This window comes from Ambystoma mexicanum, chromosome 8 (genome assembly GCF_040938575.1).
Source record: "Ambystoma mexicanum isolate Mex_15411 chromosome 8, UKY_AmexF1_1, whole genome shotgun sequence".
Lineage (NCBI taxonomy): Eukaryota > Metazoa > Chordata > Amphibia > Caudata > Ambystomatidae > Ambystoma > Ambystoma mexicanum.
Genome location: NC_090929.1, coordinates 1,734,525,964 through 1,734,542,373, shown reverse-complemented (window position 1 = coordinate 1,734,542,373; position 16,410 = coordinate 1,734,525,964). Strand labels below are relative to the sequence as shown.

The following is a 16,410-nucleotide window of genomic DNA, read 5'->3' as shown; positions in this document are numbered from 1 at the left end:
GGTGTTAGCATTTTACATGCTGGCGAAGCTGCTGTGGCTGCTGATTCAGTACAGAGCCCACGATCCCAGGCTTGTGGTTTTAGCATTTTACATGCTGGCAAAGCTGCTGTGGCTGCTGATTCAGTGCAGAGCCCACATTCCCAAGCTAGTGGTATTAGTGTTTTAGATGCTGGTGAAGCTGCTGTGGCTGCTGATTCAGTGCAGAGCCCACAATCCCAGGCTAGTGGTGTTAGTGTTTTACATGCTGGCGAAGCTGCTGTGGCTGCTGATTCAGTGCAGAGGCCACAATCCCAGACTAACATAGTGGTGTTAGCATTTTACATGCTGGCGTAGCTGCTGTGACTTCTGATTCAGTACAGAGCCCACGATCCCAGGCTAGTGGTGTAAGCGTTTTACATACTTATGAAGCTGCTGTGGCTGCTGATTCATTGCAGAGGCCACGATCCCAGGCTAGTGGTGATAGGGTTTTACATGCTGGTGAAGCTGCTGTGGCTGCTGATTCAGTGCAGAGCCCACAATCCCAGGCTAGTGGTATTAGTGTTTTACATGCTGGCGATGCTGCTGTGGCTGCTGATTCAGTGCAGAGCCCACGATCCAAGGCTAGTGGTGGTAGTGCTGTACATGCTGATGAAGCTGCTGTGGCTGCTGATTCAGTGCAGAGGCCACGATACCAGGCTAAGCTAGTGGTGTTAGCATTTTACATGCTGGCGAAGCTGCTGTGACTGCTGATTCAGTGCAGAGGTCATGATCCAAGGCTAGTGGTGTTAGCGTTTTACATGCTGGCGAAGTTGCTGTGGCTGCGGATTCAGTGCAGAGGCCACGATCCCAAGCTAAACTAGTGGTGTTAGCATTTTACATGCTGGCGAAGCTGCTGTGGCTGCCGATTCAATGCAGAGCCCGCGATCCCAAGCTAGTGGTATTAGCGTTTTACATGCTGGCAAAGCTGCTGTGGCTGCTGATTCAGTGCAGAGCCCACATTCCCAAGCTAGTGGTATTAGTGTTTTAGATGCTGGCGAAGCTGCTGTGGCTGCTGATTCAGTGCAGAGCCCACAATCCCAAGCTGGTGGTGTTAGTGTTTTACATGCTGGCGAAGCTGCTGTGCCTGCTGATTCAGTGCAAAGGCCACGATCCCAGGCTAAGATAGTGGTGTTAGCATTTTACATGCTGGCGTAGCTGCTGTGACTTCTGATTCAGCACAGAGCCCACGATCCCAGGCTAGTGGTGTAAGCGTTTTACATGCTGGCGAAGCTGCTGTGGTTGCTGATTCCGTGCAGAGCCCACGATCCAAGGCTAGTGGTGTTAGTGTTTTACATGCTGATGAAGCTGCTGGGCTGCTGATTCAGTGCAGAGGCCACGATCCCAGGCTAAGCTAGTGGTGTTAGCATTTTACATGCTGGCGAAGCTGCTGTGACAGCTGATAAAGTGCAGAGCCCACAATCCCAGGCTAGTCGTGTTAGCGTTTTACATGCTGGTGAAGCTGCTGTGTCTGCTGATTCATTGCAGAACCCACGATCCCAGGCTAGTGGTGTCAGTGCTTTAGATGCTGGCAAAGCGGCTGTGGCTGCTGATTCAGTGCAGAGCCCACAATCCCAGGCTAGTGGTATTAGTGTTTTAGATGCTGGCGATGCTGCTGTGGCTGCTGATTCAGTGCAGAGCCCACGATCCAAGGCTAGTGGTGGTAGTGCTGTACATGCTGATGAAGCTGCTGTGGCTGCTGATTCAGTGCAGAGGCCACGATCCCAGGCTAAGCTAGTGGTGTTAGCATTTTACATGCTGGCGAAGCTGCTGTGACTGCTGATTCAGTGCAGAGGTCATGATCCCAGGCTAGTGGTGTTAGCGTTTTACATGCTGGTGAAGTTGCTGTGGCTGCGGATTCAGTGCAGAGGCCACGATCCCAAGCTAAACTAGTGGTGTTAGCATTTTACATGCTGGCGAAGCTGCTGTGGCTGCCAATTCAATGCAGAGCCCACGATCCCAAGCTAGTGGTATTAGCGTTTTACATGCTGGCGAAGCTGCTGTGACTTCTGATTCAGCACAGAGCCCACGATCCCAGGCTGGTGAAGCTGCTGTGGTTGCTGATTCCGTGCAGAGCCCACGATCCAAGGCTAGTGGTGTTAGTGTTTTACATGCTGATGAAGCTGCTGTGGCTGCCGATTCAATGCAGAGCCCGCGATCCCAAGCTAGTGGTATTAGCGTTTTACATGCTGGCAAAGCTGCTGTGGCTGCTGATTCAGTGCAGAGCCCACATTCCCAAGCTAGTGGTATTAGTGTTTTAGATGCTGGCGAAGCTGCTGTGGCTGCTGATTCAGTGCAGAGCCCACAATCCCAAGCTGGTGGTGTTAGTGTTTTACATGCTGGCGAAGCTGCTGTGGCTGCTGATTCAGTGCAAAGGCCATGATCCCAGGCTAAGATAGTGGTGTTAGCATTTTACATGCTGGCGTAGCTGCTGTGACTTCTGATTCAGCACAGAGCCCATGATCCCAGGCTAGTGGTGTAAGCGTTTTACATGCTGGCGAAGCTGCTGTGGTTGCTGATTCTGTGCAGAGCCCACGATCCAAGGCTAGTGGTGTTAGTGTTTTACATGCTGATGAAGCTGCTGTGGCTGCTGATTCAGTGCAGAGCCCACATTCCCAAGTTAGTGGTATTAGTGTTTTAGATGCTGGCGAAGCTGCTGTGGCTGCTGATTCAGTGCAGAGCCCACAATCCAAGGCTAGTGGTGTTAGTGTTTTACATGCTGGCGAAGCTGCTGTGGCTGTTGATTCAGTGCAGAGGCCACGATCCCAGGCTAAGATAGTGGTGTTAGCATTTTACATGCTGGCGTAGCTGCTGTGACTTCTGATTCAGTACAGAGCCCACGATCCCAGGCTAGTGGTGTAAGCGTTTTACAGGTTTATGAAGCTGCTGTGGCTGCTGATTCATTGCAGAGGCCACGATCCCAGGCTAGTGGTGATAGCGTTTTACATGCTGGCGAAGCTGCTGCGGCTGCTGATTCAGTGCAGAGCCACAATCCCAATCTAGTGGTGTTAGCATTTTACATGCTGGGGAAGCTGCTGCGGCTGCTGATTCAGTGCAGAGCCATGATCCCAGGCTAGTGGTGTTAGCATTTTACATGCTGGCGAAGCTGCTGTGGCTGCTGATTCAGTACAGAGCCCACGATCCCAGGCTTGTGGTTTTAGCATTTTACATGCTGGCAAAGCTGCTGTGGCTGCTGATTCAGTGCAGAGCCCACATTCCCAAGCTAGTGGTATTAGTGTTTTAGATGCTGGTGAAGCTGCTGTGGCTGCTGATTCAGTGCAGAGCCCACAATCCCAGGCTAGTGGTGTTAGTGTTTTACATGCTGGCGAAGCTGCTGTGGCTGCTGATTCAGTGCAGAGGCCACAATCCCAGACTAACATAGTGGTGTTAGCATTTTACATGCTGGCGTAGCTGCTGTGACTTCTGATTCAGTACAGAGCCCACGATCCCAGGCTAGTGGTGTAAGCGTTTTACATGCTTATGAAGCTGCTGTGGCTGCTGATTCATTGCAGAGGCCACGATCCCAGGCTAGTGGTGATAGGGTTTTACATGCTGGTGAAGCTGCTGTGGCTGCTGATTCAGTGCAGAGCCCACAATCCCAGGCTAGTGGTATTAGTGTTTTACATGCTGGCGATGCTGCTGTGGCTGCTGATTCAGTGCAGAGCCCACGATCCAAGGCTAGTGGTGGTAGTGCTGTACATGCTGATGAAGCTGCTGTGGCTGCTGATTCAGTGCAGAGGCCACGATACCAGGCTAAGCTAGTGGTGTTAGCATTTTACATGCTGATGAAGCTGCTGTGGCTGCTGATTCAGTGCAGAGGCCACGATACCAAGCTAAACTAGTGGTGTTAGCATTTTACATGCTGGCGAAGCTGCTGTGGCTGCCGATTCAATGCAGAGCCCGCGATCCCAAGCTAGTGGTATTAGCGTTTTACATGCTGGCAAAGCTGCTGTGGCTGCTGATTCAGTGCAGAGCCCACATTCCCAAGCTAGTGGTATTAGTGTTTTAGATGCTGGCGAAGCTGCTGTGGCTGCTGATTCAGTGCAGAGCCCACAATCCCAAGCTGGTGGTGTTAGTGTTTTACATGCTGGCGAAGCTGCTGTGCCTGCTGATTCAGTGCAAAGGCCACGATCCCAGGCTAAGATAGTGGTGTTAGCATTTTACATGCTGGCGTAGCTGCTGTGACTTCTGATTCAGCACAGAGCCCACGATCCCAGGCTAGTGGTATAAGCGTTTTACACGCTGGCGAAGCTGCTGTGGTTGCTGATTCCGTGCAGAGCCCACGATCCAAGGCTAGTGGTGTTAGTGTTTTACATGCTGATGAAGCTGCTGGGCTGCTGATTCAGTGCAGAGGCCACGATCCCAGGCTAAGCTAGTGGTGTTAGCATTTTACATGCTGGCGAAGCTGCTGTGACAGCTGATAAAGTGCAGAGCCCACAATCCCAGGCTAGTCGTGTTAGCGTTTTACATGCTGGTGAAGCTGCTGTGTCTGCTGATTCATTGCAGAACCCACGATCCCAGGCTAGTGGTGTCAGTGCTTTAGATGCTGGCAAAGCGGCTGTGGCTGCTGATTCAGTGCAGAGCCCACAATCCCAGGCTAGTGGTATTAGTGTTTTAGATGCTGGCGATGCTGCTGTGGCTGCTGATTCAGTGCAGAGCCCACGATCCAAGGCTAGTGGTGGTAGTGCTGTACATGCTGATGAAGCTGCTGTGGCTGCTGATTCAGTGCAGAGGCCACGATCCCAGGCTAAGCTAGTGGTGTTAGCATTTTACATGCTGGTGAAGCTGCTGTGACTGCTGATTCAGTGCAGAGGTCATGATCCCAGGCTAGTGGTGTTAGCGTTTTACATGCTGGTGAAGTTGCTGTGGCTGCGGATTCAGTGCAGAGGCCACGATCCCAAGCTAAACTAGTGGTGTTAGCATTTTACATGCTGGCGAAGCTGCTGTGGCTGCCAATTCAATGCAGAGCCCACGATCCCAAGCTAGTGGTATTAGCGTTTTACATGCTGGCGAAGCTGCTGTGACTTCTGATTCAGCACAGAGCCCACGATCCCAGGCTAGTGGTGTAAGCGTTTTACATGCTGGTGAAGCTGCTGTGGTTGCTGATTCCGTGCAGAGCCCACGATCCAAGGCTAGTGGTGTTAGTGTTTTACATGCTGATGAAGCTGCTGTGGCTGCCGATTCAATGCAGAGCCCGCGATCCCAAGCTAGTGGTATTAGCGTTTTACATGCTGGCAAAGCTGCTGTGGCTGCTGATTCAGTGCAGAGCCCACATTCCCAAGCTAGTGTTATTAGTGTTTTAGATGCTGGCGAAGCTGCTGTGGCTGCTGATTCAGTGCAGAGCCCACAATCCCAAGCTGGTGGTGTTAGTGTTTTACATGCTGGCGAAGCTGCTGTGGCTGCTGATTCAGTGCAAAGGCCATGATCCCAGGCTAAGATAGTGGTGTTAGCATTTTACATGCTGGCGTAGCTGCTGTGACTTCTGATTCAGCACAGAGCCCATGATCCCAGGCTAGTGGTGTAAGCGTTTTACATGCTGGCGAAGCTGCTGTGGTTGCTGATTCTGTGCAGAGCCCACGATCCAAGGCTAGTGGTGTTAGTGTTTTACATGCTGATGAAGCTGCTGTGGCTGCTGATTCAGTGCAGAGGCCACGATCCCAGGTTAAGCTAGTGGTGCTAGCATTTTACATGCTGGCGAAGCTGCTGTGACAGCTGATAAAGTGCAGAGCCCACAATCCCAGGCTAGTGGTGTTAGCGTTTTACATGCTGGTGAAGCTGTTGTGGCAGCTGATTCATTGCAGAACCCACGATCCCAGGCTAGTGGTGTTAGTGCTTTAGATGCTGGCAAAGCGGCTGTGGCTGCTGATTCAGTGCAGAGCCCACAATCTCAGGCTAGTGGTATTAGTGTTTTACATGCTGGCGATGCTGCTGTGGCTGCTGATTCAGTGCAGAGCCCACGATCCAAGGCTAGTGGTGGTAGTGCTGTACATGCTGATGAAGCTGCTGTGGCTGCTGATTCAGTGCAGAGGCCACAATCCCAGGCTAAGCTAGTGGTGTTAGCATTTTACATGCTGGCGAAGCTGCTGTGACTGCTGATTCAGTGCAGAGGTCATGATCCCAGGCTAGTGGTGTTAGCGTTTTACATGCTGGTGAAGTTGCTGTGGCTGCGGATTCAGTGCAGAGGCCACGATCCCAAGCTAAACTAGTGGTGTTAGCATTTTACATGCTGGCGAAGCTGCTGTGGCTGCCGATTCAATGCAGAGCCCACAATCCCAAGCTAGTGGTATTACCGTTTTACATGCTGGCGAAGCTGCTGTGGCTGCTGATTCAGTACAGAGCCCACGATCCCAGGCAAGTGGTGTTAGCGTTTTACATGCTGGTGAAGCTGCTGTGGCTGCTGATTCAGTGCAGAGCCCACGATCCCAGGCTAGTGGTGTTAGCGTTTTACATGCTGGCGAAGCTGCTGTGGCTGCTGATTCAGTACAGAGCCCATGATCCCAAGCTAGTGGTATTAGCGTTTTACATGCTGGCAAAGCTGCTGTGGCTGCTGATTCAGTACAAAGCCCACGATTCCAGGCTAGTGGTTTTAGCGTTTTACATGCTGGCGAAGCTGCTGTGGCTGCTGATTCAGTGCAGAGCCCACAATCCCAGGCTATTGGTGATAGCGTTTTACATGCTGGTGAAGCTGCTGTGGCTGCTGATTCACTGCAGAGCCAACGATCCTAGGCTAGTGGTGTTAGCGTTTTACATGCTGATGAAGTTGCTGTGGCTACTGATTCTGTGCAGATCTCACGATCCAAGGCTAGTGGTGTTAGTGTTTTACATGAAAGCGAAGCATGTTGTGGCTGGTGATTCAGTGCCGAGACCACGATCCAAGGCTAGTGGTGTTAGCGTTTTACATGCTGGTGAAGCTGCTGTGGCTGCTGATTCAGTGCAGAGGCCACGAGCTTAGGCTAGAGAATGTCATTTTACATGCTGGCTAAGCTGCTGTGGCTGCTGATTCAGTGCAGAGCCCACGATCCGAGGCTAGTGGGGTTAGCGTTTTACATGCTGGCGAAGCTTCTGTGGCTGCTGATTCAGTACAGAGGACACAATTCCAGCCTAGTGGTATTAGCGTTTTACATGCTGGTGAAACTGCTGAGGCTGCTGATTCATTGCAGAGCCCATGATCCGAGGCTAGTGGTGTTAGCCTTTTACATGCTGGCGAAGCTGCTGTGGCGGCTGATTCAGTGCAGAGGCCACAATCCCAGGCTAGTGGTGTTAGCGTTAACATGCTGGTGAAACTGCTGTAGCTGCTGATTCAGTGCATTGGCCACAATCCCAGGCTGGTGGTGTTAGCGTTTTACATGCTGGCGAAGGTGCTGTGGCTGCTAATTCAGAACAGAGGGCACAATCCCAGGCTAGTAGTGTTAGCTTTTTACATGCTGGCGAAGCTGCTATGGCTGCTGATTCAGAGCAGATGCCACAATCCCAGACTAGTGGTGTTATCGTTTTACATGCTGGCGAAGCTGCTGTGGCTGCTGATTCAGTGCAGAGCCCACTATCCTAGGCTAGTGGTGTTAGCGTTTTACATGCTAGTGAAGCTGCTGTGGCTGCTGATTCAGTACAGAGCCCACGATCCCAGGCTAGTGGTGTTAGCTTTTTAGATGCTGGTGTAGCTGCTGTGGCTGCTGATTCAATGCAGAGCCCATGATCCCAGGCTAGTGGTGTTAGCGGTTTACATGGTAGTGAAGCTGCTGTGGCTGCTGATTCAGTGCAGAGCCCACAATCCCAGGCTAGTGGTGTTAGCGTTTTACATGCTGATGAAGCTGCTGTGGCTGCTGATTCTGTGCAGATCCCATGATCCAAGGCTAGTGGTGTTAGCGTTTTAAATGCTGGCGAAGTGTCTGTGGCTGCTGATTCATTGCAGAACCCACGATCCCAGGCTAGTGGTGTTAGTTTTTTAGATGCTGGCGAAGCTGCTGCGGCTGCTGATTCAGTGCAGAGCCCACAATCCCAGGCTAGTGGTATTAGCGTTTTACATGCTGTCGACGCTGCTGTGGCTGCTGATTCAGTGCAGAGCGCACGATCCAAGTCTTGTGGTGTTAGTGTTGTACATGCTGATGAAGCTGGTGTGGCTGCTGATTCAGTGCAGAGCCCACGATCCCAAGCTAAGCTAGTGGTGTTAGCATTTCACATGCTGGCGAAGCTGCTGTGACTGCTGATTCAGTGCAGAGGCCATGATCCCAGGCTAGTGGTGATAGCATTTTACATGCTGGGAAGCTGCTGTGGCTGCTGATTCTGTGCAGATCCCATGATCCAAGGCTAGTGGTGTTAGTGTTTTACATGCTGGAGAAGCTGCTGTGGCTGCTGATTCAGTGCAGAGCCCACAATGCCAGGCTAGTGGTGTTAGTGTTTTAGATGCGGGTGAAGCTGCTGTGGCTGCTAATTCAGTAAAGAGGCCACAATCCCAGGCTAGTGGTGTTAGCGTTTTACATGCTGGCGATGCTGCTCTGGCTGCATCTTCAGTGCAGAGGCCACAATCCCAGGCTAGTTGTGTTAGCGTTTTACATGCTGGCGAATCTGCTGTGGCTGCTGATTCAGTGCAGAGCCCACAATCCCAGGCTAGTGGTGTTAGCATTTTACATGCTGATGAAGCTGCTGTGGCTGCTGATTCAGTGCAGAGGCCACGATCCCAGGCTAGTGGTGTTAGCGTTTTACATGCTGGTGAAGCTGCTGTGGCTGCTGATTCAGTGCAGAGGCCACAAGCTTAGGCTAGTGGATGTCATTTTACATGCTGAATAAGCTGCTGTGGCTGCTGATTCAGTGTAGATCACACGATCCGAGGCTAGTGGGGTTAGGATTTTACATGCTGGCGAAGCTGCTGTGGCTGCTGATTCAGTACTGAGGGCACAATCCCAGCCTAGTGGTAGTAGCGTTTTACATGCTGGCGAAGCTGCTGTGGCTGCTGATTCAGTGCAGAGCCCACTATCCTAGGCTAGTGGTGTTAGCGTTTTACATGCTAGTGAAGCTGCTGTGGCTGCTGATTCAGAACAGAGCCCACGATCCCAGGCTAGTGGTGTTAGCTTTTTAGATGCTGGTGTAGCTGCTGTGGCTGCTGATTCAATGCAGAGCCCATGACCCCAGGCTAGTGGTGTTAGCGGTTTACATGGTAGTGAAGCTGCTGTGGCTGCTGATTCAGTGCAGAGCCCACAATCCCAGGCTAGTGGTGTTAGCGTTTTACATGCTGATGAAGCTGCTGTGGCTGCTGATTCTGTGCAGATCCCATGATCCAAGGATAGTGGTGTTAGCGTTTTAAATGCTGGCGAAGTGTCTGTGGCTGCTGATTCATTGCAGAACCCAGGATCCCAGGCTAGTGGTGTTAGTGTTTTAGATGCTGGCGAAGCTGCTGCGGCTGCTGATTCAGTGCAGAGCCCACAATCCCAGGCTAGTGGTATTAGCGTTTTACATGCTGTCGACACTGCTGTGGCTGCTGATTCAGTGCAGAGCCCACGATCCAAGTCTTGTGGTGTTAGTGTTGTACATGCTGATGAAGCTGGTGTGGCTGCTGATTCAGTGCAGAGCCCACGATCCCAAGCTAAGCTAGTGGTGTTAGCATTTCACATGCTGGCGAAGCTGCTGTGACTGCTGATTCAGTGCAGAGGCCATGATCCCAGGCTAGTGGTGATAGCATTTTACATGCTGGGAAGCTGCTGTGGCTGCTGATTCTGTGCAGATCCCATGATCCAAGGCTAGTGGTGTTAGTGTTTTACATGCTGGAGAAGCTGCTGTGGCTGCTGATTCAGTGCAGAGCCCACAATCCCAGGCTAGTGGTGTTAGTGTTTTAGACGCGGGTGAAGCTGCTGTGGCTGCTAATTCAGTAAAGAGGCCACAATCCCAGGCTAGTGGTGTTAGCGTTTTACATGCTGGCGAAGCTGCTCTAGCTGCATCTTCAGTGCAGAGGCCACAATCCCAGGCTAGTTGTGTTAGCGTTTTACATGCTGGCGAATCTGCTGCGGCTGCTGATTCAGTGCAGAGCCCACAATCCCAGGCTAGTGGTGTTAGCATTTTACATGCTAATGAAGCTGCTGTGGCTGCTGATTCAGTGCAGAGGCCACGATCCCAGGCTAGTGGTGTTGTGGTTTTACATGCTGGTGAAGCTGCTGTGGCTGCTGATTCAGTGCAGAGGCCACAAGCTTAGGCTAGTGGATGTCATTTTACATGCTGAATAAGCTGCTGTGGCTGCTGATTCAGTGTAGATCACACGATCCGAGGCTAGTGGGGTTAGGATTTTACATGCTGGCGAAGCTGCTGTGGCTGCTGATTCAGTACTGAGGGCACAACCAGCCTAGTGGTAGTAGCGTTTTACATTCTGGCGAAGCTGATGTGGCTGCTGATTCATTGCAGAGTCCATGATCCCAGGCTAGTGGTGTTAGCGTTTTATTTGCTGGGGAAGCTGCTGTGGCTGCTGATTCAGTGCAGAGGCCACAATCCAAGGCTAGTGGTGTTAGCATTTTACATGTTGGTGAAACTGCTGTAGCTGCTGATTCAGTGCATAGGCCACGATCCCAGGCTGGTGGTGTTAGCGTTTTACATGCTGGTGAAGCTGCTGTGGCTGCTGATTCAGAACAGAGGGCACAATCCCAGGCAAGTAGTGTTAGCGTATTACATGCTGGAGAATCTGCTGTGGCTGCTGATTCAGTGGAGAGGCCACAATCCCAGACTAGTGGTGTTAGCGTTTTGCATGCTGGTGAAGCTGCTGTGGTTGCTGATTCAGTGCAGAGCCCACTATCCTAGGCTAGTGGTGTTAGCGTTTTACATGCTAATGAAGCTGCTTTGGCTGCTGATTCAGTACAGAGCCCACGATCCCAGGCAAGTGGTCTTAGCGTTTTGCATGCTGGGGAAGCTGCTGTGGCTGCTGATTCAGTGCAGAGCCCACGATCCCAGGCAAGTGGTCTTAGCGTTTTGCATGCTGGCGAAGCTGCTGTGGCTGCTGATTCAGTGCAGAAGCCACGATCCCAGGCTAGTGGTGTTAGCGTTATACATGGTGGTGAAGCTGCTGTGGCTGCTGATTCAGTGCAGAGCCCACAATCCCAGGCTAGTGGTGTTAGCGTTTTACATGCTGATGAAGCTGCTGTGGCTGCTGATTCTGTGCAGATCCCAAGATCCAAGGCTAGTGGTGTTAGCGTTTTACATGCTGGCGAAGAATCTGTGGCTGCTGCTTCATTGCAGAACCCACGATCCCAGGCTAGTGGTGTTAGTGTTTTAGATGCTGGTGAAGCTGCTGTGGCTGCTGATTCAGTGCAGAGCCCACAATCCCAGGCTAGTGGTATTAGCGTCTTACATGCTGTCGACGCTGCTGTGGCTGCTGATTCAGTGCAGAGCCCACAATCCAAGGCTAGTGGTGTTAGTGTTGTACATGCTGATGAAGCTGCTGTGGCTGCTGATTCAGTGCAGAGGCCACGATCCCAAGCTAAGCTAGTGGTGTTAGCATTTTACATGCTGGCGAAGCTTCTGTGACTGCTGATTCAGTGCAGAGGCCATGATCCCAGGCTAGTGGTGTTAGCGTTTTACATACTGGTGAAGCTGCTGTAGCTGCTGATTCTGTGCAGATCCCATGATCCAAGGCTAGTGGTGTTAGTGTTTTACATGCTGGCAAAGCTGCTGTGGCTGCTGATTCATTGCAGAACCCACAATCCCAGGCTAGTGGTGTTAGTGTTTTAGATGTTGGCGAAGCTGCTGTGGCTGCTGATTCAGTGCAGAGCCCACAATCCCAAGCTAGTGGTGTTAGCGTTTTACATGCTGGTGAAGCTACTGTGGCTGCTGATTCAGTGCAGAGCCCACGATCCCAGGCTAGTGGTGTTAGCATTTTACATGCTGATGAAGTTGCTGGGACTGCTGATTCAGTACAATCCCATAATCCAAGGCTAGTGGTGTTAGTGTTTTACATGCTGGCGAAGCTGCTGTGGCTGCTGATTCAGTGCAGAGCCCACAATCCCAGGCTAGTGGTGTTAGCGTTTTACATGCTGGTGAAGCTGCTGTGGCTGCTGATTCAGTGCAGAGCCCACGATCCCAGGCTAGTGGTGTTAGCATTTTACATGCTGATGAAGTTGCTGGGACTGCTGATTCTGTTCAATCCAGTAATCCCAGGCTAGTGGTGTAAGCGTTTTACATGTTTATGAAGCTGCTGTGGCTGCTGATTCATTGCAGAGGCCACGATCCCAGGCTAGTGGTGATAGCGTTTTACATGCTGGTGAAGCTGCTGCGGCTGCTGATTCAGTGCAGAGCCACAATCCCAGGCTAGTGGTGTTAGCATTTTACATGCTGGGGAAGCTGCTGCGGCTGCTGATTCAGTGCAGAGCCACAATCCCAGGCTAGTGGTGTTAGTGTTTTACATGCTGGCGAAGCTGCTGTGGCTGCTGATTCAGTACAGAGCCCACGATCCCAGGCTAGTGGTGTAAGCATTTTACATGCTTATGAAGCTGCTGTGGCTGCTGATTCATTGCAGAGGCCACGATCCCAGGCTAGTGGTGATAGCGTTTTACATGCTGGTGAAGCTGCTGTGGCTGCTGATTCAGTGCAGAGCCCATGATCCCAGGCTAGTGGTGTTAGCATTTTACATGCTGGCGAAGTTGCTGTGGCTGCTGATTCAGTGCAGAGCCCATGATCCCAGGCTTGTGGATTTAGCGTTTTACATGTTGGCGAAGCTGCTGTGGCTGCTGATTCAGTGCAGAGCCCACTATCCCAAGTTGGTTGTGTTAGTGTTTTACATGCTGGCGAAGTTGCTGTGGCTGCTGATTCAGTGCAAAGGCCACAATCCCAGGCTAAGATAGTGGTGTTACCATTTTACATGCTGGTGTAGCTGCTGTGACTTCTGATTCAGTACAGAGCCCACAATCCCAGGCTAGTGGTGTAAGCATTTTACATGCTTATGAAGCTGCTGTGGTTGCTGATTCCGTGCAGAGCCCACGATCCAAGGCTAGTGGTGTTAGTGTTTTACATGCTGATGAAGCTGCTGTGGCTGCTGATTCAGTGCAGAGGCCACGATCCCAGGCTAAGCTAGTGGTGTTAGCATTTTACATGCTGGCAAAGCTGCTGTTACAGCTGATAAAGTGCAGAGCCCACAATCCCAGGCTAGTGGTGTTAGCGTTTTACATGCTGATGAAGTTGCTGTGGCTGCTGATTCTGTGCAGATCCCACGATCCAAGGCTAGTGGTGTTAGCGTTTTACATGCTCGTGAAGCTGCTGTGGCTGCTGATTCATTGCAGAACCCACGATCCCAGGCTAGTGGTGTTAGTGCTTTAGATGCTGGCAAAGCGGCTGTGGCTGCTGATTCAGTGCAGAGCCCACAATCCCAGGCTAGTGGTAGTAGTGTTTTACATGCTGGCGATGCTGCTGTGGCTGCTGATTCAGTGCAGAGCCCACGATCCAAGGCTAGTGGTGGTAGTGCTGTACATGCTGATGAAGCTGCTGTGGCTGCTGATTCAGTGCAGAGGCCACGATCCCAGGCTAAGCTAGTGGTGTTAGCATTTTACATGCTGGCGAAGCTGCTGTGACTGCTAATTCAGTGCAGAGGCCACAATCCCAGACTAGTGGTGTTAGCGTTTTACATGCTGGCGAAGCTGCTGTGGTTGCTGATTCAGTGCAGAGCCCACTATCCTAGGCTAGTGGTGTTAGCTTTTTACATGCTAGTGAAGCTGCTTTGGCTGCTGATTCAGTACAGAGCCCCCGATCCCAGGCTAGTGATGATAGCTTTTTAGATGCTGGTGAAGCTGCTGTGGCTGCTGATTCAGTGCAGAGCCCACGATCCCAGGCTAGTGGTGTTAGTGTTTTGCATGCTGGCGAAGCTGCTGTGGCTGCTGATTCAGTGCAGAAGCCACGATCCCAGGCTAGTGGTGTTAGCGTTTTACATGGCGGTGAAGCTGCTGTGGCTGCTGATTCTGTACAGATCCCACGATCCAATGCTAGTGGTGTTAGCGTTTTACATGCTGGTGAAGCATCTGTGGCTGCTGCTTCATTGCAGAACCCACAATCCCAGGCTAGTGGTGTTAGTGTTTTAGATGCTGGCGAAGCTGCTGTGGCTGCTGATTCAGTGCAGAGCCCACAATCCCAGGCTAGTGGTATTAGCGTCTTACATGCTGTCGACGCTGCTGTGGCTGCTGATTCAGTGCAGAGCCCACGATCCAAGGCTAGTGGTGTTAGTGTTGTACATGCTGATGAAGCTGCTGTGGCTGCTGATTCAGTGCAGAGGCCATGATCCCAAGTTAAGCTAGTGGTGTTAGCATTTTACATGCTGGTGAAGCTGCTGTGACTGCTGATTCAGTGCAGAGGCCTTGATCCCAGGCTAGTGGTGTTAGCGTTTTACATGCTGGTGAAGCTGCTGTAGCTGCTGATTCTGTGCAGATCCCATGATCCAAGGCTAGTGGTGTTAGTGTTTTACATGCTGGCAAAGCTGCTGTGGCTGCTGATTCATTGCAGAACCCACAATCCCAGGCTAGTGGTGTTAGTGTTTTAGATGCTAGTGAAGCTGCTGTGGCTGCTGATTCAGTAAAGAGGCCACAATCCCAGGCTAGTGGTGTTAGCGTTTTACATGCTGGCGAAGCTGCTGTGGCTGCAGATTCAGTGCAGAGCCCACGATCCCAGGCTAGTGGTGTTAGCATTTTACATGCTGATGAAGTTGCTGGGACTGCTGATTCTGTACAACCCCATAATCCCAGGCTAGTGGTGTAAGCGTTTTACATGTTTATGAAGCTGCTGTGGCTGCTGATTCATTGCAGAGGCCACGATCCCAGGCTAGTGGTGATAGCGTTTTACATGCTGGTGAAGCTGCTGCTGCTGCTGCTGATTCAGTGCAGAGCCACAATCCCAGGCTAGTGGTGTTAGCATTTTACATGCTGAGGAAGCTGTTGCGGCTGCTGATTCAGTGCAGAGCCATGATCCCAGGCAAGTGGTGTTAGCATTTTACATGCTAGCGAAGCTGCTGTGGCTGCTGATTCAGTACAGAGCCCATGATCCCAGGCTTGTGGTTTTAGCGTTTTACATGCTGGCAAAGCTGCTGTGGCTGCTGATTCAGTGCAGAGCCCACATTCCCAAGCTAGTGTTATTAGTGTTTTAGATGCTGGCGAAGCTGCTGTGGCTGCTGATTCAGTGCAGAGCCCACAATCCCAGGCTAGTGGTGTTAGTGTTTTACATGCTGGCAAAGCTGCTGTGGCTGCTGATTCAGTGCAGAGGCCACGATCCCAGGCTAAAATAGTGGTGTTAGCATTTTACATGCTGGCGTAGCTGCTGTGACTTCTGATTCAGTACAGAGCCCACGATCCCAGGCTAGTGGTGTAAGCGTTTTACATGCTTATGAAGCTGCTGTGGCTGCTGATTCATTGCAGAGGCCACGATCCCAGGCTAGTGGTGATAGCGTTTTACATGCTGGTGAAGCTGATGTGGCTGCTGATTCAGTGCAGAGCCAAAATCCCAGGCTCGTGGTGTTAGCATTTTACATGCTGGGGAAGCTGCTGTGGCTGCTGATTCAGTGCAGAGCCCATGATCCCAGGCTTGTGGTTTTAGCGTTTTACATGCTGGCAAAGCTGCTGTGGCTGCTGATTCAGTGCAGAGCCCACATTCCCAAGCTAGTGGTATTAGTGTTTTAGATGCTGGTGAAGCTGCTGTGGCTGCTGATTCAGTGCAGAGCCCACAATCCCAAGCTGGTGGTGTTAGTGTTTTACATGCTGGCGAAGCTGCTGTGGCTGCTGATTCAGTGCAAAGGCCACAATCCCAGGCTAAAATAGTGGTGTTAGCATTTTACATGCTGGCGTAGCTGCTGTGACTTCTGATTCAGTACAGAGCCCACGATCCCAGGCTAGTGGTGTAAGCGTTTTACATGCTTATGAAGCTGCTGTGGTTGCTGATTCCGTGCAGAGCCCACGATCCAAGGCTAGTGGTGTTAGTGTTTTACATGCTGATGAAGCTGCTGTGGCTGCTGATTCAGTGCAGAGGCCACAATCCCAGGCTAAGCTAGTGGTGTTAGCATTTTACATGCTGGCAAAGCTGCTGTGACAGCTGATAAAGTGCAGAGCCCACAATCCCAGGCTAGTGGTGTTATCGTTTTACATGCTGATGAAGCTGCTGTGGCTGCTGATTCATTGCAGAACCCACGATCCCAGGCTAGTGGTGTTAGTGCTTTAGATGCTGGCAAAGCGGCTGTGGCTGCTGATTCAGTGCAGAGCCCACAACCCCAGGCTAGTGGTATTAGTGTTTTACATGCTGGCGATGCTGCTTTGGCTGCTGATTCAGTGCAGAGCCCACGATCCAAGGCTAGTGGTGGTAGTGCTGTACATGCTGATGAAGCTGCTGTGGCTGCTGTTTCAGTGCAGAGGCCACGATCCCAGGCTAAGCTAGTGGTGTTAACATTTTACATGCTGG

At 51.5% G+C, this 16,410-nt stretch overlaps 1 protein-coding gene across 1 annotated transcript; it reads left to right on the top strand.

The window, feature by feature from the left end:
• The first annotated feature begins 1,957 nt into the window (after positions 1 to 1,957).
• On the top strand, positions 1,958 to 4,809 carry LOC138473493 (antifreeze protein Maxi-like). Its single transcript, XM_069612133.1, has 2 exons — positions 1,958 to 2,338; positions 4,522 to 4,809. The coding sequence occupies exons 1-2, from the start codon at positions 1,958 to 1,960 to the stop codon at positions 4,807 to 4,809; spliced, it is 669 nt and encodes a 222-aa protein (XP_069468234.1).
• Positions 4,810 to 16,410: the final 11,601 nt, after the last annotated feature.